This window comes from Nerophis ophidion, linkage group LG01, assembly GCF_033978795.1.
Source record: "Nerophis ophidion isolate RoL-2023_Sa linkage group LG01, RoL_Noph_v1.0, whole genome shotgun sequence".
In the NCBI taxonomy this organism is placed as follows: Eukaryota; Metazoa; Chordata; class Actinopteri; order Syngnathiformes; family Syngnathidae; genus Nerophis; species Nerophis ophidion.
This window is the reverse complement of record NC_084611.1, coordinates 72,717,377-72,737,579: the sequence shown is the minus strand read 5'-3', so window position 1 is coordinate 72,737,579 and position 20,203 is coordinate 72,717,377. Positions and strand designations below refer to the sequence as shown.

The 20,203-nt window shown below is 39.4% G+C and overlaps 1 protein-coding gene across 4 annotated transcripts; it reads right to left on the bottom strand.

Annotated features, from left to right (window-relative positions):
* Positions 1-58: 58 nt before the first annotated feature.
* Positions 59-19,862, bottom strand: znf207b (zinc finger protein 207, b). Of its 4 annotated transcripts, none has more exons than XM_061910738.1 (11): positions 19,698-19,862; positions 17,813-17,939; positions 17,597-17,735; positions 10,052-10,231; positions 9,893-9,968; positions 8,875-8,936; positions 8,084-8,223; positions 7,724-7,822; positions 5,541-5,786; positions 5,074-5,230; positions 59-807 (listed from the first exon to the last, which is right to left on the bottom strand). In XM_061910738.1, exons 1-11 carry the CDS (start codon positions 19,736-19,738, stop codon positions 668-670), a joined length of 1,407 nt encoding a protein of 468 aa, XP_061766722.1. In that variant the 5' UTR covers positions 19,739-19,862; the 3' UTR covers positions 59-667. The 4 variants fall into 4 exon arrangements, with proteins under 4 accessions (XP_061766722.1, XP_061766733.1, XP_061766740.1 ...); XM_061910749.1 differs by having other exon boundaries at positions 8,138-8,223; XM_061910756.1 differs by lacking the exon at positions 7,724-7,822 and having other exon boundaries at positions 19,698-19,861.
* Positions 19,863-20,203: the final 341 nt, after the last annotated feature.

Sequence of the window (20,203 nt, the reverse complement as noted above, 5' to 3'; positions counted from 1 at the left end):
AAACCTTTGTGACTCACCTTAGTGACTCACCTTCGCGCACTTCAGAACAAACCAGCACTGCAGTTTTAAGGTGTATTTTATTACAACAGATTGATAAAACATTACAAAGGATGCACACAGGTACCCTTTAAGCAGGAACATCTTAAAACAAGCCTGAAATAAGAAGAGAGCTAGAGACTTATGAGCTGCAGATTGGTAACACTAAACATCTTTATCACCGAGACCCTCACCAACCAAGGTTGGGGACGCAAGTCCAACAGCACCTAAGCATGCTGTGAGGGCCCGAGTGATCTACAAAAACAAACAAAATCCAATAAATGGTTTACAAGGTAAACTTGCCTTTGTAAGGGGTTGGTACGTTCATGTAAGTCCAGCAGCTTCAACAGAAATATGATTCACTTTAACACACTTCACCCCTAAGAACCTGAGTGAAACCTATGAGGGAAAGAATTTAATCTTCACAGGTGATCAAATTACAAAAAAAACATTCAGGAACTTGTGTGGTGTTGGACTGTTGGTACATTAAATGTCCATGTGTTGCTAACAAATAATTAAGTCTTCTCCACCACTGGGGTTACTGCTCTTTGATTGCAGCTAGGTCAGAAAATGTACAAGGATGAGAGAAAGGTGTTAACCTCAAACCTAATGTGGTGGCTGCTTTGCTGCTTCAGTAGCGCCCGGCAGGTGACATGACAGGTGGCCTCATGCCCATGGGGGGGCCTCCCTGGTAAGGAGGAACCTGCCCATATGGAGGCATCCCTCCAGGCATGAAGGTTGGCATGCCCTGTGGAGGGGCACCATACTGACCTACAGAGAGCACACAAGAAAAAAAAAGCAGTTTATTCCATTGAATGATTTGCTATTGAGAATATCCGGATTATAGTGGAAATCAAAAAACAGAATGTCTCAGAGGCTGTACTATTCGAAAACCAATTCAGTGTTTGGTGGTGGTTCTTGGCAGAAGTCAAAATATCTCAGTTCAGTCACCATATCACCGAGTTTTCCCTTAATGTAACTGATGGTGACCCACCATCACGGCAAAACCAAAGCCACCAAACCTTAAAAAATACCTTTAAAAAAAAAAAAAAAAAAAATGAAATCAAATTTAAGAAATATAATTTATTGTAGTCTCCAGAAAAAGTCACAAGTCCAACGATATTTATAACTTTTACTAACCGGCCCAATTCCAACATGTTTTTCTTCCCGTGCAAACACTTTCGTCTCCATGCTTCCCCAAAACAAACAACAACACTTCCTCCTCCTCCTACGCCAATCCACTTTCGGGCACAGAGTTTGCAATCATGAGAAAAATCTACATAAATAAGAAAATAAAAAAACAAACATAAAACATTACCATAAACAGGTCGCTACAATATGAATGGATGTATAACCTATTATTTGCGCACAATTGACTAGTAATGCACCAAAAATTAGGCAGCCGAAAAAAAGACTGATCACCAAAAACTTCACTGCTGATGACGTAAACAAGATGCACGCTATTGTCTGGAGTGTAGTCAGCATGTCAGCAATATGGATGTAACTAATATACAGGTGCTGGTCATATTATTAGAATATCATGAAAAAGTTGATTTATTTCATTAATTCCATTTAGAAAGTCAAACTTGTAGAATGTATACATTCATTCCAAACAGACTGATACATTTCAAGTATTTTTTGCCAAAAAGGAGATGATTATAGCTGACAACCAATGAAAACCCTAAATTCAACACCTCAGAAAATTAGAATATGGTGAAAATGTCAGATATTGAAGACACCTGTTGCCACACTCTAATTAGCTAACTAACTCAAAACACCTGGAAAAGCCTTTAAATGGTCTCTCGTTTTGATTCTGTATGACACACAATCATGGGGAAGACTGCTGACTTGACAACTGTCCAAAAGATGACCATTGATACTTTAAAGAAGGAGGGCAAGACACAAAAGGTCATTGCCAAAGAGGTTGGATGTTCCCAGAGCTCTGTGTCCAAGCACATTAATAGAGAGGCGGAGGTAAGACAAAGATGTGGTATAAAAAAAAAGTGTACAAGCAAGAGGGATAACCGTGCCCTGGAGAGGATTGTCAAACAAAACCGATTCAAAAATGTGGGGGAGATCCACAAAGAGTGGACTGCAGCTGGAGTCAGTGCTTCAAGAACCACCACGCACCGATGTATGCAAGATATGGGCTTCAGCTGTCGCATTCCTTGTGTAAAGCCACTCTTGAATAAGAGACAACGTCAAAAGCGTCTCGCCTGGGCTCAAGACAAAAAGGACTGGACTGCTGCTGAGTGGTCCAAAGTTATGTTTACAGATGAAAGTAAATTTTGTATCTCCTTTGGAAATCAAGGTCCCAGAGTCTGGAGGAAGACAGGAGAGGCACAGAATCCACGTTGCCTGCAGTCCAGTGTCAAATTTCCACAATCGGTAATGGTCTGGGGTGCCATGTCATCTGCTGGTGTTGGTCCACTATGTTTCCTGAGGTCTAGGATCAATGCAGCAGTCTACCAGGAAGTTTTAGAACACTTTATGCTGCCTGCCGCGGACCAATTTTATGGAGGTGAAGATTTCATTTTCCAACATGACTTGGCACCTGCACACTGTGCCAAATCTACCAGTACTTGGTTTAAGGACCATGGTATCCCTGTTCTTGATTGGCCTGCAAACTCACCTGACCTTAACCCCATAGAAAACCAATGGAGTATTGTGAAGCGGAAGATGCGAGATGCCAGACCCAACAATGCTGAAGAGCTGAAGGCCACTATTAAAGCAACCTGGAGTCTCATAACACCTGAGGAGTGCAACAGACTGGTCGACTCCATGCCACGCCATATTGCTGCAGCAATTCAGGCAAAAGGAGCTGCAACTAAATATTGATTGCCGTACATGCTGAAACTTTCCATGTTCATACTTTTCAGTTGGCCCACATTTCTAAAAAATATTTTTTGGTACTAGTTGTAACTAATATTCTAATTTTCTGAGATACTGAATTTGGGATTTTCAGTAATTGTCAGTTGTAATCATCAAAATTTAAAGAAATAAACATTTCAAATATATCACTGTGTGTAATGAATTGATACAATATGTAAGTTTCATGTTCGGAATATAATTACTGAAATAAATCAACTTTTTCATGATATTCTAATAATATGACCAGCTCCTGTATATACCCACGGACAGCGATCTACAAAATGTGCAAATTTAAAAAAGGACAGTGGCGGCCTTTACGCAGAGCAAGTCAAACTGAAGTAGCAGAGCGAAACAAGTCTGACATGCTTGCTGCAGCTCACTTTTTGTTGGGGACATCGAGGGACAGAAGTAAAGTCTCTAAACACGAGTACATTTTGTCATAACACCAGGAAAAGATGCTAGATTTGTTGGTGGTCATTAATAAAAAGTACCTAAAAATCTCGAAAAGAAAATTAAATTCTCAACAGAGGTACATTGTACAAAAGGCAGGAACAATTGAAAATATAGCAAAATGAAAACATACTGTATTTATTTATTATAATACTAATTAATTATGGAGATTGGTTTTAAAAGCATGTATACATTTTTAAACCTTTTTAAAGAACATCATATCATCTTAAATTATGCGATGACGTCATGGTCACCATGTCCTAAACCTTACCCACACTGCCGCTGGTATTTTGGAAATCTCCAGCTTTTTTGCTAGTTATACCAAAAATAAGTCTTCAACTTATTTTTACAGTTGTGCCGCTGTTAATGTTGCTTTAAAAACACTGCCGATAGTGGTTTTATGATGGCAACAGCTATACCCTGGAATGAACTATTCCAGTGTCTATTATTTCCAATGGGAGAAACTGAGAACTCAAGTAAAGGGGAATAAATGCTTCCAACCTGTCAATCATCGAGTATTTAGACCAATCAGACAAAAGGGAATTCGCAGTGCCCTCCCACTGCACTACTTTTCTTTAGTAGTTGTTTTGATCATTGATTACACATACTGTAGGCCCCCTGAAGAAACTAAATTTTTTCATGAATGGTAAAAAATAGAAGTAGCTTAATGTAGTAAGTTTGTTTCGTAAACGACACAGGCGTGTTTTTGTAGCTACAGCCCTACGGAAAATACTTATTGTTTTCTATGAATATTATAGCAGTAGCTTGTAGTGGAACTTTTTTTAATGTGGCTATCTTTGGTTAGGAACAATTATAGCATAAGGAATTTTCTATTTTTCCTGGTAAATTTGAGTCAATGTTGTCCTATGCCAGGTACACCCTACTTAAATATCTTTTGAAAAAGTGTTATGTTTTATATTACTGTTCACAAAAGCGAATTGTTATTTTGCAATATTAAGATATCTGAATTATAGCAGTAGTGCCGCTAATCGCTAGCAAGCAACTGGCACACTAATTGCTTGCTGGCAAGGAGAGCGCTAATCCCTAGCTGACAACTACATCACTAATCGCTAGCTGGCAGCTAGAGTGCTAATCACTAGCCATCTTAAATGCTAACATGAATAATAAAGTTTAATGTTTTTATTTTAAAACTGCAAGTTAAAGTGAAAAGGGTTTCCAAGCCACTACAATTTATAAACACCAGTGAGTTAAATCAAAATTAAAGTGTCTACCATTTATAAACACTAGTGTGTTGGATCAATATTGAAGTGTATTCAAAAACATTTACATTTGTGGAAAAGTAATATATAAATTAAAAAAGTCCAATCAACTAAATATTTGACACCTTTGTTGAAGACCTCTCTGAATGGTGGCTGGTTTTTCCTCATTGACCGCCGGCACTTTGCATAAACAGCAAATTACAATTTCCGCCTTCCAAAAGACAGATTTAATTAATGTACACTTTGGTAAAGTAAAATTAGACCCCGCTTAAGTGATCATTATGACAGATTTTTAGCATCAGGAAAGATTTGCTAATTTTGCATAACATTCAAACGACTTATTGCTAATCTTTGCCCATTTTTGACTTAATTATGGGAAGTGAGAAGAGTAATAAAGAGGACGTGGCTTAGCTAGCAAAGTCAGAGGCGTCCATTGAGTTCAAGTGCTGAAAGGTTGAAATGACCCATTGTGAATGTGTCTTCTAGTGCTTCTCACCATGCATGGGATGCCTCATGCCCGGCTGCTGTGGTGGCAGGCCTTGCTGTGGGGCCATCATGCCGCCTACAGCTGCCACTGGTGGAGCAGCCACATGGGCCTGACCTGTCCTTGCTAAGAGACGCTGGTAACGGGGCAACTGTGCCCTCAGCTCCTCCTGTTAGAGACAACACAAAGAACTGACTTTTAGACTAAGGAATGACTGCTACGACCCTTACAATATTGACAAATATTCATAAAGGTGTTAAAAATGGTGGAACATTAATTCCTTACGGAGAATAATCAAGCTTAGATTCATCTTTTCACATGCACACTTAACCGTAATAAGTCAATTGTAAACTACAACAATTCAACTTGAGGTATATGCTGTGATGTTTACGTGAATACATATTGACTAAATGTTCTATTATATGTATCAGTCATTACTTACTGTGATAAGGGCAAAAAAAAGAGTTCAAGCAACTTACCAGCGAGATATCCTCATCAGGGTGGATCAACTTACTAGTTGCACTCGAGGTGGTGAGGGTGGCAGGTTTTGTGGACACTGTGGCTGGGGGTTTGGCCACAGTACTGCTAGATGGGTTAGAGGAGGAAGTGGAAGAGGAAGAAACAGAGGGTTGGGTATATGCAGGGAATGTTGCTTTGGGCAGGTCGGAGGAGCCTGCTGTGCTGTGGGAGTTCGATGCTGCGGCTCCTGAAGCACTTTGCTGGGCCTGCAGAAGGACGACGAGGGTAAATGACTCATAACTTGTGTTTACTGCTTCTTTTGACACAGCATACCATTGACTCAGGAAGACATTGATCTGGACACAGAAACCCACGACTTTAAAATAAATATAATCCTTTATGATTTTAACCCTAGCTTCAATAGGCCACTTTGGTTTTTATTTCTTCCATTTTGGGTATTGATCTCAGTACCACAACAAATAGATGAGTATAAACATCCACTTAGTACTGAAACTAGAGCTGGGCGATATAACACAAAAAACCATTAGGATTAATATTTTCATATCATCCGATCCTGATTAATATTACAACTTTTTTCAACTGAAGGCGGATTGTCCTGTGCAGAATTATACCAAGTACCATCGCATCCCTACTGTTTACTACTACAGTATGTTGTAACATACATTTTTGGATTGAGGTAGTACATGCTAAACCCTGACAACTGTCATTTTGTTCATATAATAGTGCTTTATGGAAGGGCAAAGATACAGGTAATCAATGCTACGGTCCATACCTGGTTTCAGGGCCACAGTTTTGCTTTTTTTTTTTCGAAACGTTTTGTGGGGGTAAAGACAACTTGTTTTCCTCTCAAAGTTATTTAGTTTTTTTGCTTGTCATTACACACATTCTGCAGTAAAAGTATCAGTAGTGTAATGAATACTATAAGACTTTGATTTCAAGTCAACATTTACCATAAAACACTTTAAACAGCAAACTATTTGTATTCCTTGATTACTTGTATACATCAGTGTTTCTCAACAGTGATTTGGCAGACGGCAAGCGGTGACCCAGATCGTGGAATTTTTAAAAACCCAACAACCACATCTTATAATTAATAAAAGGACATTTAAATGCAGTTTGTATTTGAGGTATTGTAAAATGTGTTCCAACACATAAAACAGGTTTGATTATTTCAGGAACAAATGTTTTTTTATCCACAAACTATGAAATTATTTAAAACACAAAATGTCTGTCTGCAGTTTTTAGTACATGTTATCTCAGACGAGTTTAATCTTTACAGACACATGAAACAGAAAAAAAGTCTGTTTAAAAGATATTTAAACATAATTTTTTTTCTTTCTGATTAAATTAGTGGGTTTGTTTACTTTCTATGTCGGGACCAATACAGTAGTTCAGTCACAAAGACATTCTGTGCCGGACAGCATGCGATTCGCATTCAGGACAGGATTACTAAAGGACAGGAGAATAAAGTCTGTTACTAAAGTCGCTGCTCCTTCTCAATGTTGTGTTTTAACTTATATGGTAGTGTTACACACATTTCTTTATTTTACTCTTCTGGGTTCCACTTCCAGCTGTGAAAGGGAAAAGCGGCACAAACGCTGATTGAACATTAATTACGTCGTGACGAGCCAGACTTACGCAACGGTGGAATGGGATGGGACACCCACACAGCAAAACATACAAACGCAGGATCAAGGTCAATAAAGGCGGATTGTTTCGTGCCGGATTATTCCAAGTATTGTTGCTTCCCTACTGTTTCCTACTGCAGTATATTTTAGCAGACATTTACACCATGATTGATCGTGGTAAAAATGCTAACCGCTGATTACCGTGATCGAAATCAAATTAACCGCGATCACAATCATATAATCGCCCAGCCCTAACTGAAACCAAAAGTGGTTAAGGCAAAAGTCATGCATGTCTGACAAAGTTATGATGATGCAAACGGTAATCCTGGTCAAGTCTACCAAAGCTCATGCATGGTAACAAAAATCACAGCCAGGTGTTGTTGGGGAGTATTCCATGACACCAACTGCGTAGCGCTTGTACTACCTTTGCTGCACAAGTGGGCTTGCAAGGCAAACGCCAGTAGCAATCTGCCTTCTTTCCAACTCAAACTCTACAAGCGGTTAGTGAGAAAGCGACATGCAGCTGACAGCCACAGTCCTGTTTGTGAGCGTACTTGTGGTGTGTTAGGAAAGGGAAGTTGAGAGGAGGCAGACTGAAGGTCTGCAGGTGGAGAGGAAACGGCTGCTGTGCTGCAGTGAACACCAGAGCCCATCTGCAGCATGGTGGAAAGGAGATTACAGCATTGGCATAGCATATCATTTGAGGGCCTAAACAAAAAAAGTTGTAGACGGGCTGACTAAAGGCTGAAAAAAAGTTGTAAGAAAATGTCCGCAATTAAAAATAAAAAAATAAACGCCATAAGGCAAGCAAATAAACATGTAATATCACAAAACTGATGCAACTACCCTCAAATATAGGGAAGATGCTCTCACAGATGTGTAATTAGGAAGTTTATACATTGTGAAGTTCCAACCTGTGCTGCACTGGGGAAAAGAGGCTTGGTGACAGCTGGTTGAGCCACTGTTACCGTTGGTCGAGTGGGTATCGCTCCTGCTGTAGGGACCGGGGCCATGTGGGGCATCCCTGGCCTTGGAGCCATGTGCGGTGGCATTCCTGAGCAAGCAGAAAAAGGCCAAACATATAAATGGCACTATCTTTTCCCAAACAATGTTTGGACTTAGAGTGAACATTTTTTATAACAATATTAAAATCATCATTACTGATTGTTAGGTAAAGCAGTGTTGGGGTGTGAATGTAATACCATCATGTAATTTGCAATGATTTCCTTGGTTTATCTATTACCTAGGCTAGAGATAAACGTTATCCATATATTTAAAGACAAATATTAGTTTTTATTTTTTAATAATATGAACTTGTCAACTTTTTGTCATAACATTATGCCTTTATCTCCATTTGCACATTTTGATAGAGGGAGGTTTTTTTAAAGTTATGAACATTTATATGTACATGCTGTATCTGGACCGACCCATTAAGAGTTTGACCAGAAATATGTCGTATACACACAATATTACAGTAACAAAATTATGTGTCAAATGAATGATTTTTGAAGTAATACTTTTGTGACATGAAGAAAACACAAGCAATGTAAAACAAACAAGGCGTTTACTTTTTGATACCAAAATAAAACACAAAGCAGTTTGGCTAATGAAGATGAAGTCTAATAAGCAAGCTTTGTTCTTGTGTTTTGCTCCACCTAAAAGGGTTGCACTGATCTAGGTGTGGAGTAAATGCAGTTCAGCTTACCTGGGGGCATACCAGGCATGCCTGGCATCATGGGAGGCATCATCCCACCCATTGGCATCATCCTGCACGAATAGAACAGAAATGCATTTGATAGGCACCATACAGTTCAACATAGTTCCATAACAATTAATCCAATAGATGTCCTATACAGGGAGTTTGTAGTTAATAACTTCCTACTCTTGTCCTAACTTGGGAAGCAAGTGAAATGGAGTGAACACTAAAGTACAGTGTTGCAGCTTGTTATTTTATTTTGAAATATGCTGCTTTTTTATACTGAAAATATGGACAAACTGTAGACAATGAATGGATGGATGCTAAATGTATGGTGTTTCCCTCTTAAAATATGTTTAGTCAGGCAGTGACACTTTTGCACAGCAGACAAAAAACAAAAGTATGTTATGTATACTGTAAGTAGTGTTGTTCTGAATTGTATTTTTGTGTTCTTTAAGATGAGGAAAATGTGTTTGGTAACTTTAACTACTTTGATTACAATTTTTATACAAAAGAACTGCTGTTCCCAAGCTCTGGAACGACCTACGCCTGAGTGTTAGACAAGCCTCCTCTCTTCCTGTTTTTAAATCTCTCTTAAAAACATACTTTTATTCCTTGGCTTTTAACACTGAGTGATATCCATCCTGCAATGGCGCCCCATTATACACCTGCTGTGAACCTGTTTTTATGTTTTATTTATTTATTTTTTATCATCTTCTGTTTGTGTTGTGTTGTTTGCTCGGTTCTCGTATTATCTTTTAACCTGCCCATTGTACAGCTCTTTGGCTACCCCTGTGGTAAATTTTAAACGTGGTTTATAAAGTTGATTTGATTTGATTTTGCTGGGAGACTACAAAACCCATTCAGAGACACTTCCATTATAAGTTAAACGCCGCAACATTTATACCGCGATATATACCATTACCGTGAAGGGATTTAATTTATACAGTGATATGAATTTAGGACCAGCATTAAAAACCAAAAGGTATGATGAGCAAACACAAATGTAGAGAAATTGTGAACCTACCCTGGAGGCATTCCATGAATACCATGATGCAAGCCATGCATCATAGGAGGAACACCTGGCATCATTGGAGGCATTCCTATAACAATAAGGGGAACGGCATGTTGTAACACATTGTCAGATATGTATAGTTAAACTTGTTTTCTAAAATCTGGCACTTACCTTGATATCCTCCTGGAGGCATCCCCGGCGCACCCACCACAGGAGGGATCCCAGGCTGAGCCATAGGTGCAGCATAACCTACTTGAGGCGGCACACCAGTCACTTGCTGCACTGATGGTCCTGCTTCATCGTCGTCGTCATCCTCATCCGAATCATCTGGGTTCCTTTTTTTCCCTCCATCTGAAATTAGGGAGGCAACAGTTAAAATATATAATTAAAAGGTCAATCCATTTGTTATACGCAATAGGGCAATTCACTGTGAATTTGTCCGCTTGAATAGTGCATATCAAAAAGTAAGCCCGGGACGATAATTCAAAAAATTCATTTTAACGATAAATAAAATCTATATTTTTGCCATCATCTATAAGGTGCCATGTCTGTGTGTGTCTCTCCATGAGTGGCAGCGGGAGTGCAAGCTTACGCACACATTAGGCAGCAATGGAGGCTTGCTGGTCACTAATTCGTAGCAATGCAATGTAACAAAAATAAGAAAAGAAAAAAACATTTTAAAGCCAGATGTCTAGAATGAGCAAGATGGATAGATAGATAGTACTTTATTGATTCCTTCAGGAGAGTTCCTTCAGGAAAATTAAAATTCCAGCAGCAGTGTACAGAGTTGAGATCAATTTAAAGAAAAAAGTAAAAAGTAAATAATGGGGGTTAAATGGAAACAAAATAGAGAAATATTACAAAAAGAATAAAAACAATGGGAATAACAATATAACAGTAAAATAAGAATATAACAAGACAAAGTAGGCAGTAGTGACCATGTTATGAAAACGTATTGCACTGTTAATGTTTTGCATCCCCTGTCATCCTAATACCCCCCGTCCCCCGTCCCAGAGAGGAGTTGTACAGTCTAATGGCGTGTGGGACAAAGGAGTTTTTGAGTCTATTAGTCCTGCACTTGGGATGAAGCAGTCTAGCACTGAACAGGCTCCTCTGGCTACTGATAACGCTATGCAGAGGGTTACTGGCATCATCCATAAGCCAAGATAAGCCAATTGACCCCGACAAATGAGCCAGAATGTTGAATTTGTTAGAAAATGATGGCAACAAAAGAAGCATAACAAACCACCCGGCTGACAGTTCTTCCTACTGGGGAAAAAAAAACTGCATTTAAAGATGATCAATATTTATTGAAGTGCTGACAAAGATTTAGAGTGTATTTTATCCTTATAATTTGTCTACTTATTAGGGATAATTAAAAGTTTTTGATATTCTAATTACAATGGTAAAACATATTAATGATAACCGTTTATTGCGTTTGAAAGGGTCACTTGCAGGGTTTCCCCAAGATTGCTGTGGTGCTTTGGGCGTGGTTAGAGATATAGTCACTTCATCTTATAATTTGCTATATGATTTCCTTTAAAAAGGCTAAATAAATGTATATATACATTTAAAAATATATCGTTTTGCTCCATTTTCAGTTGTTGCTGCTTATTGTACAATGTATTTTGTTGAGAATTGTCCACTTTTTATTATTAAAAATGACTGACATCTTTGTCTGGTGTTATGGAATGTACTCGCATTTAGACTACTGCTGTCCCTTGATGTCCAGCTAGAGTGAGCATATCACATGAACCAACAATCACCCAATTTGCATTATAAAACATTTACAAATTAAAATGGAAGAAAGTAAACATATTCAAACACTAAAAATATGTCTCTTATGAAGCCAAAATAATGTTTGATGTTTCATGTGCCATATTGTGTTGTTGTTCATTATAGCTATTAAAAAAAAATTAAACCTGGTTTAAGGATTTGAATGTGTTTCTAAGTATTTCTTGAGCACATTCAATAATACCGCAATATTTACGGTAACCGTGATTGTTTTGGTCACAATAACTTTATTTAGCCACATGTTCAGGCCTCAAATTTTTACTTTTTAATGGTCAATGCAAGTTTTGCCTTAAAGGAGAACGCATATTTTAGGGCACCAAAGCAAGTTAGAAGGGCACCAAGGCAAAAAAATTCAGATTATTGTTATCAATATTGAAATCATGATTACTAATTGTTAAGTAAAGCAGTGTTGGGGTGTGAACGTAATACCAACCTGTCATTGGTAATGTCTAATAAAAAGACTAGATATGATTAGGGATGTCCCGATCCGATATTGATATCGGAAATCGGTCCGATATCAGCCAAAAAAGTGAATATCGGATTTTATCGGACTGAATCTAAAAACTCCGATATATGCGCTCCGATATAAGCTGTCCTTTTGCCGCTGCAGCACTTCTATAATAGGTGACTGGTTTGATCACACTCCAACACAGTAGGTGGCGGCAATGCCCCTTAATTAACGTTGGTGGCGGCCGCGGAAGAAGAGCGTCTCTGATCGAGCATGCACAGCCCACGTGATCACAACAACGACAACGCGTGTGCTCAGCAAAGTGTAGTGATGTCGGCTGTGTGGAAGTATTTTAACTCACAGCATGCCGAAATGCTTATCTTCTTAAAAAAAATCTCCACATTATGCTCGGACTGCAGAAAGTGGAGAAGGAGGAGGAGGAGTAGTAAGGGTAGTCAGCACTGACTGATTATTATTTGTTTTATGCTCTTGTTATTAGAGTGATATGTTTATTGTGTTTACACTATTCTTCAGTGAAGACTAAGAGTAATTACTACATTGTTTTGGGCATAGTCAGTCAGTGAAACTGGAGCTGTGAACTCTTAATTTAGAGCAGTTGGACAGTGGACAATATTGTGTTGTTTTTGTGGCTTTTGTCCCTGCCCACAGTTGTTTCCAACATATGCTGACAGTAAAAAAATAACTGAAGTGAACTTGAATTGTTTGCACTTTAAAACGTTTTTTTTGTTTTTTTTATTGGACTTATTTAGGTTATTTTTCAGGGTCTTCTAATTTATTTTTAATTTATTCTTTTCAATTGTATATGTTGGTATTAGTGGTTATTTTGCACTTTAAATATAACATTTGGTTTTTATTGGATTTGTTGAGGTAATACTCTTATGTTGAAGGTTAAAATTTATGTAACCAATTGGTTAATAATAAATGGGTCAGTTTTTCCTATACCTACTCTTGCTGACTATTGTTTTCTGTTTTAACACTACAACATCAGTAACAGTAACATCACTTTATCAAGCCTTTTCTAACATTCTACAAAACAAAATAAGGAATAAATATATGTATGATTTGTGCCTATATCGTATCGTATTGATATCGGTATTGGCAAATACTCAAGGCTACAATATCGGTATCGTATCGGAAGTGAAAAAGTTGTATCGGGACATCCCTAGATATGATTAGATAAACGTTATCCAGGGTTTCCTGCAGCGCTTTGTTGTTAAGGAGGCCACCTTAACAACAAAGAGCCAACGCCTAAACTAACGTCTTAACAAGATCTCCAGCCACATATGCGCATTTAAAAAACTATCTCTGTCCCCAGGCAAACGCATACACCGAGTGTAATATGCATACCAAAATACTGGGGGCGCTGTAGCCTAGGGCTTAGGACCATTTTAGCCAATCAGAAACATCCAAAACGTTATTTCCGGAGGCGGCTAATAGCAGAAATGGCGGGTCACAGCAAGAAAGAATTACATATACCGGTAGATAGATGGATAGATAGTACTTCATTTATTCCTTCAGGAGAGTTCTTTAAGAAAAATTAAAAATATGTAAACTAAAAATGAAGAAGAGCTACTTTTAAACAACGTTTTGGATTTTAAAGTCAACAAAACTCAAAGTGTTGACTGGGAAACTTGCCAGTTCAAGTATTGTGACATTCTTACCCTATTTTTGGAGCGGTACGGACTTGGGACGTCTGAGGAAAGTCCTTATCGGAAACAGGACAACACAAAAACAACTATCTGCTCTAAACTGAAAGCGATTCGTGGAAAGTATACTTTCCACGAATCGCTTTCAGTCATACTTGCCAACCCTCCCGGACTTTCCAGGAGACTCCCAAAATTCAGCGCCTCTCCCGAAAACCTCCCTGGACAAATTCAGGCGGAGCTGGAGGTCACGCCCCCTCCAGCTCCATGCGGACCTGAGTGAGGACAGCCTGTTTTCACGTCCGCTTTCCCAAAATATAAACGGCGTGTCTGCCAAATGACGTTACACCTGTAAAATGATAGAGGGCGAGTTCTTGATTTCTTATGTGGGTTTATTGTTAGGCAGTTTCATTAACGTCTTCCCAGCGCGGTAACAACCCACAACAACAGCAGTCACCTTTTTGTCTACCGTAAACAGCAATGTTGTGACACTTTTAAACAGGAGAATATTGCCATCTACTATACATGCACCACAACACCTCCAGGCAACTTAAACCCTTTACTAATACCCTCCTCGATTCACATCCTATCTCCCCGGATTGTAAATAACCTAATGTAAATAATCTAATGTATTTCTAATGTATATACATGTTATGCTACCTGAACTCACTAAGTTCTCTGCTCGCTGTACATATCCTAGTAAGTAAGACCTACACTGTTTCAATGTCCATTTCTCTGTTGATGCAATTGTTGATGACTGAAGTACTGATACCAACCAAAGCTCCTCATCCCACCCCCCGGATTGTAAATAATGTAAATAATTCAACGTATATACTATGATGATTAGCCTGTGTGATGACTGTATTATGCTGATAGTATATGTTTGAACCATGAATCGATTAACGTGGACCCCGAATTAAACAAGTTGAAAAACTTATTCGGGTGTTTTACCATTTAGTGGTCAATTGTATGGAATATGTACTGGACTGTGCAATCTACTAATAAAAGTTTCAATCAATCAATCGTGCATATGTGACGATAACATCTAAGGCTTTTAGAGAATGCAGTGCACAACTGTGCACACAACAGTTGTAAATATACTCCTCCCCTCTTAACCACGCCCCGCCCACCAACCACGCCCCACCTGCCGAAATCGGAGGTCTCAAGGTTGGCAAGTATGCTTTCAGTATACAGACAAGCAGTCAACCAATGTTGAAGAATTGGTTACGGTAGAGTGGTTTTGCTGTACTTCGAACTATGCGAGCAGATCTAAGGCGGTTCTCCATCAACTACATCCATTCAATTTGGAATAGAAACATCAGATATTGACACAAGCTCTCACAGGAGTTTGGATTCTCCATTCACCTTTGACAGCCTTGTCACAGACAAAAATATGCTGAATGAGGTACAAGAGCAACAAGATTCCAATGGGAGCTATCAACAATCTTCTGTGGTGAAAAAGAGAGAAGCTCTACTTCAGGTATGTGGGTGCTAATTTCATTGCTAGGAAGTAACATTGTTAAAAGGCAGATAGATGTTGTATATCTGGGGCATCAAAACCTTTTTATATGAACTGCACTGCAATTACAAATGCCCTCAGATAACCACCTTCAACAATGTGGAATCATATTTTGCCCATTCATTTGAATATTATCGTTTGACAACGTGACAAAAATACTCGCTTTGGAATCAGAAGTCAAGATAGCAAGCATATATTAAAAAGTTCAGCTGTTATAGATGTATTTAAATAGGGTTGTATTAAAAATGCTTGGAGTAGTTCCTTGTAATAAATAATATTGAGTTAAGTAGAACTGCAGTTGCATTAAATATTTTTTTCTGTCAAAATTAAATTACCTCAATAAAGTGCACACATTGTTTCCCGACGATGTTGAGGGCCATTTGACATGTTGTAAATAACATGTCATTATCTTACACCTGTGCTAAAGTGGGCTTATCCCAAATAATGTTTTCATGATTATTGAATGTAATTTTGTAAAAATCCTTATAATTTATTTTTTTTCCACTAGGCAAAACTCAACAGCCACAAGCAGATGAGACTAAAACGAAAACTTCCAATAAGGGTTGGGCGGTATTGCCTTTTTTTGTTTAATACCGCGATATTTTTAGGGCCATATCGCGATATACGATATATATTACGATATTTTGCCTTCGCCTTGAATGAACACTTGATGCATATAATCACAGCAGTATGATGATTCTATGTGTCTATATTAAAAACATTCTTGTTCATACTGCACTAATATATGCTACTTTTAAACTTTCATGGAGAGAAGGAAATCAAAACTAAGTGAATTGACCAAAACTGTATTCATTAAAGTTATTAGCAGGTGACTTTTCAAATGATGCTGCATATTAGCAGTAATGCTGCTTTTTGTAGCAACGCTTGTGCACCACACATGACAAATTACAGTTGTCTATTTGACATACTCCCGCTTGAAGCCGAACAACCGCCAGACGATGGGCCCCGTTCTGTTTATCTTGGGAATTAATTCTTCCTTCATTTGTTACGAGATTCGCATATTCATTCTCTCGCAACAACCCGCTAGCATCACAGCTAACGTTAACCACGCCGCTACCTCTCCGCTGGGCGAGGGCGTATGACGTGACAGTAAGTGACGTATGAATGTGCGCCTGCTTGTCTGTGAGGAGACACAGGAAAGAGCGAGGAGAGTCTAATGCCCGCAGCTGCGTGAGAACGTCTACTCGAATATTACGATATAGTCATTTTCTATATCGCACAAAGACAAACCTGCGATGTATATCGATATATCGCCTAGCCCTACTTCCAATCAAGACAAAGTTGCTAAATGCAGTAGAAGGCGCCTAGATGAAGAAGAGACTTCTGGACATGATGGAGACATCGGAGAAGTGATTGTAGGGCTGGGCGATATAAACGATATAATGCGGGTTTGTCTCTGTACGATATAGAAAATGACTATCGTGATATTCGAGTATATGTTCTCATGCAGTTGCTTTTAGCTTTGGGCATTACATTACAGCCTCTTCTCGCTCTTTCCTGTCTCTCCTTCTCACAGACAACACACGCACCTTCATACATACGTCACATACTGTCGCGTCATATGTATACGCCCTCGCAGAGCAGCGAGGTAGCAGCATGGGTAACATTAGCTGGGATGCTAGCTGAGCCGTGCGAGTGGTAATACGAGAGAAAGAAGGTGCAAATGAAGGAAGAATTAATTCCCAAGAAAAACAGCAGGGGGTCCATCGTCTGGCGGTGGTTTGGCTTCAAGTAGGAATATGTCAAACATCCATCCATCCATTTCTACCGCTTATTCCCTTTTGGGTCGACAATACCATCCTTTTTCGACAATAATTTGTAGGTTATTATATCGTAAAGCCAAATTTTTATCGACCCTGGCATTGTTCCCACGATCGCGCAAAAGAACCTGAAAGGGGATCGGTGGAGATTCAGGACATGTTGTTTCTGGGGAAGTACATAGACAAAAGTGTGTGCACGGGAGGGAATACCTGTTGGAATTGGCATTGATTGATTTAAACTTTTATTAGTAGATGGCACAGTACAGTGCATATTCCGTAGAATTGGCCACTAAATGGTAACACCCGAATAAGTTTTTCAACTTGTTTAAGTCGGGGTCCACGTAAATCAACTCATGGCACCTTGCATTATTATTATTATTATATATGATTACATTAGTGCTTAATTTGATCTAAGATAATGCTCTTAATATCGTATATTGGCGATACATTGTTGGACAATGTATGTCGAGCAAAACTTATTGGCCCAGACCAACCAAAAAGTGCCCAAACCTTGAGATTTCTGTTCCAACGTTCGTCTTCTTTCTTGCATATCTTTCTCAGGAATTCCCTCCATACCATAGATCTCCAGTTCAATGTCGATTCTTCCGGGAATTGCATTTGGTACACTGTCGATTGACTCTTTGTGCACCTGAAATACACAGAAAGTGAGCAAATATTGTGTGCACCACATAAGAACTTAACAGGGAGTAGAGAGTGTTCACCTACCTGCATGCAGTGAATGGCCAGGCCCGGGCCAGTGTATAACTTCTTATGGCAAATGTGACATTTAAAGTGTTTGGCCTTTTGATGCTGAATGAGGATCTTTTCATCATCAAAATCTCGATTGCAGTACCTTGATGAGGGAATTAAGGTTTGTTCACGAAAAAACAGGATGACGTGGTAAAAGCCCAAATTACATTAAATCAATCAATCAATCAATGATTATATAGCCCTAAATCACTAGTGTCTCAAAGGGCTGCACAAACCACAACGACATCCTCAGTAGAGCCCACATAAGGGCAAGGAAAACTCACACCTAGTGGGACTCACACCCAGTGGGACGTCAGTGACAATGATGACTATGAGAAACCTTGGAGAGGACAGCATATGTGTGCAATCCCCCGACCCCTCTAGGGGAACCAAAAGCAATAGATGTCGAGCGGGACTAACAAGGTACTGTGAAAGTTCAATCCATAGTGGATCCAACACAACCGTGAGAGTCCAGTCCAAAATGGATCCAACACAGCAGAGAGAGTCCCGTCCACAGTGGAGCCAGCAGGAAACCACCCCAAGCGGAGGCAGATCAGCAGCGCAGAGATGTCCCAGCCAATACACAGGAGAGCGGTCCATCCTGGGTCCCGGCTCTGGACGAGCGGTCCATCCTGGGTCCCGGCTCAGGACAGCCAGCCCCTCATCCATGGCCACCGGACCAGACCCCCTCCAGTGGAACAGAGGAGCAAATGAAAAGAAACGGCAGATCAACTGGTCTAATAAGGGAGTCTATTTAAAGACTAGAGTATACATATCAATCAATCAATCAATGTTTATTTATATAGCCCCAAATCACAAATGTCTCAAAGGACTGCACAAATCATTACGACTACAACATCCTCGGAAGAACCCACAAAAGGGCAAGGAAAACTCACACCCAGTGGGCAGAGAGAATTCACATCCAGTGGGACGCCAGTGACAATGCTGACTATGAGAAACCTTGGAGAGGACCTCAGATGTGGGCGACCCCCCCTCTCTAGGGGACCGAAAGCAATGGATGTCATATGAGTTTTCAGGTGAAACTTAAATGCTTCTACTGAGGTAGCATCTCAAACAGTCACCGGGAGGGCATTCCAGACTACTGGAGCCCGAACGGAAAACGCTCTATAGCCCGCAGACTTTTTGTGGACTCTGGGAATCACTGATAAGCCGGACTCCTCTGAACGCAGATTTCTTGCCGGGACATATGGTACAATACAATCGGCAAGATAGGCTGGAGCTAGACCGTGTAGTATTTTATACGTAATTAGTAAAACCTTAAAGTCACATCTTAAGTGCACAGGAAGCCAGTGCAGGCATAATATGATCAAACTTAAATTCGCTCCATTTTGTCCACTTACAACCCTGAGATCATTATCCATGCGTTTGTTACGTCTCGCCTCGATTACTGTAACGTATCATTTTCGGGTCTCCCCATGTTTAGCATTAAAAGATTACAGTTGGTACAAAATGCAGCTGCTACAACTAATCGATGACTTGCATTGAACTTCCCTACATTTTATGTATTTTGTTGTGTGTAGACTGTACGAATTGATTAGAAACCGCTTAGTGTGAATTTAGGATTTGGCGGTTTACATTGGCACACCTAACGCGTTGGCCAGCACTGAAAAATGAATTAATACACAAGCGAACGGAATAAGAAACACATTTTACAAATCCACTCGATTGTGAAAACTTTCTGGACGTAAACATTGCTTAATAAAGTCTTTTTAGCCTGTAATGTCATTATTCAAGCTAGCGTTAGCCTACAAATAGGCTAGCAGAGGCCTTCCTTTTGTCGAGTTGGTTTAGAACACTACGCCTTTAATCCCAGGGTTTGGTCGTTTTTTCGAAAGGATACCAGCACCACGGCTTCATCTGCTTCTTCTTTTTTCTTCCCATTGTGGAAACAAATGTGAAAAACCAAGGTATACGTCTCTTGAGTTCTTATTATCTGTTTGACAACAGCATGCTGTAATTCAGCCTCGACGCCGAAAATGGCGCCTGTCGCAGGAAGTAGCGACGGCCTGTTTAGACGTGACGCCATATAATATGGATACGCCCCGATTTACTCAGTTATTTTTTTACAAGTATTTTTGATTTCAACATGAAATATAGCTTATTTTATTATGTATGATATTTTTTAATACCGGCAGTAAAAATGTTAATTGATCTGTCTGCGTTATTTTCTCGGACAATGCGGACGAGAAGGAGCATGCCAACATCTCGCGAGAACATTTGTATTTCGTCATGTGGTCGCTAGATGGCAACAATGTTGAAGAAGTCACATGATCGGGTTAAATACTTCATCAGGAAGATACGATAAACTTTATTTATCCCACAATGTTAAAGGCCTACTGAAATGAG

What these genes read in the sequence shown, in the direction of transcription:
- znf207b (XM_061910738.1), bottom strand. Translation starts at nt 19,738, where the DNA reads ATGGGAAGAAAAAAGAAGAAGCAGATGAAGCCGTGGTGCTG. An exon ending in TGGCCATTCACTGCATGCAG is followed by an intron (nt 17,736 to 17,812) that starts GTAGGTGAACAC and finishes TGTGTATTTCAG; the next exon opens with GTGCACAAAGAGTCAATCGA. An exon ending in CTGATGAGGATATCTCGCTG is followed by an intron (nt 5,231 to 5,540) that starts GTAAGTTGCTTG and finishes TGTCTCTAACAG; the next exon opens with GAGGAGCTGAGGGCACAGTT.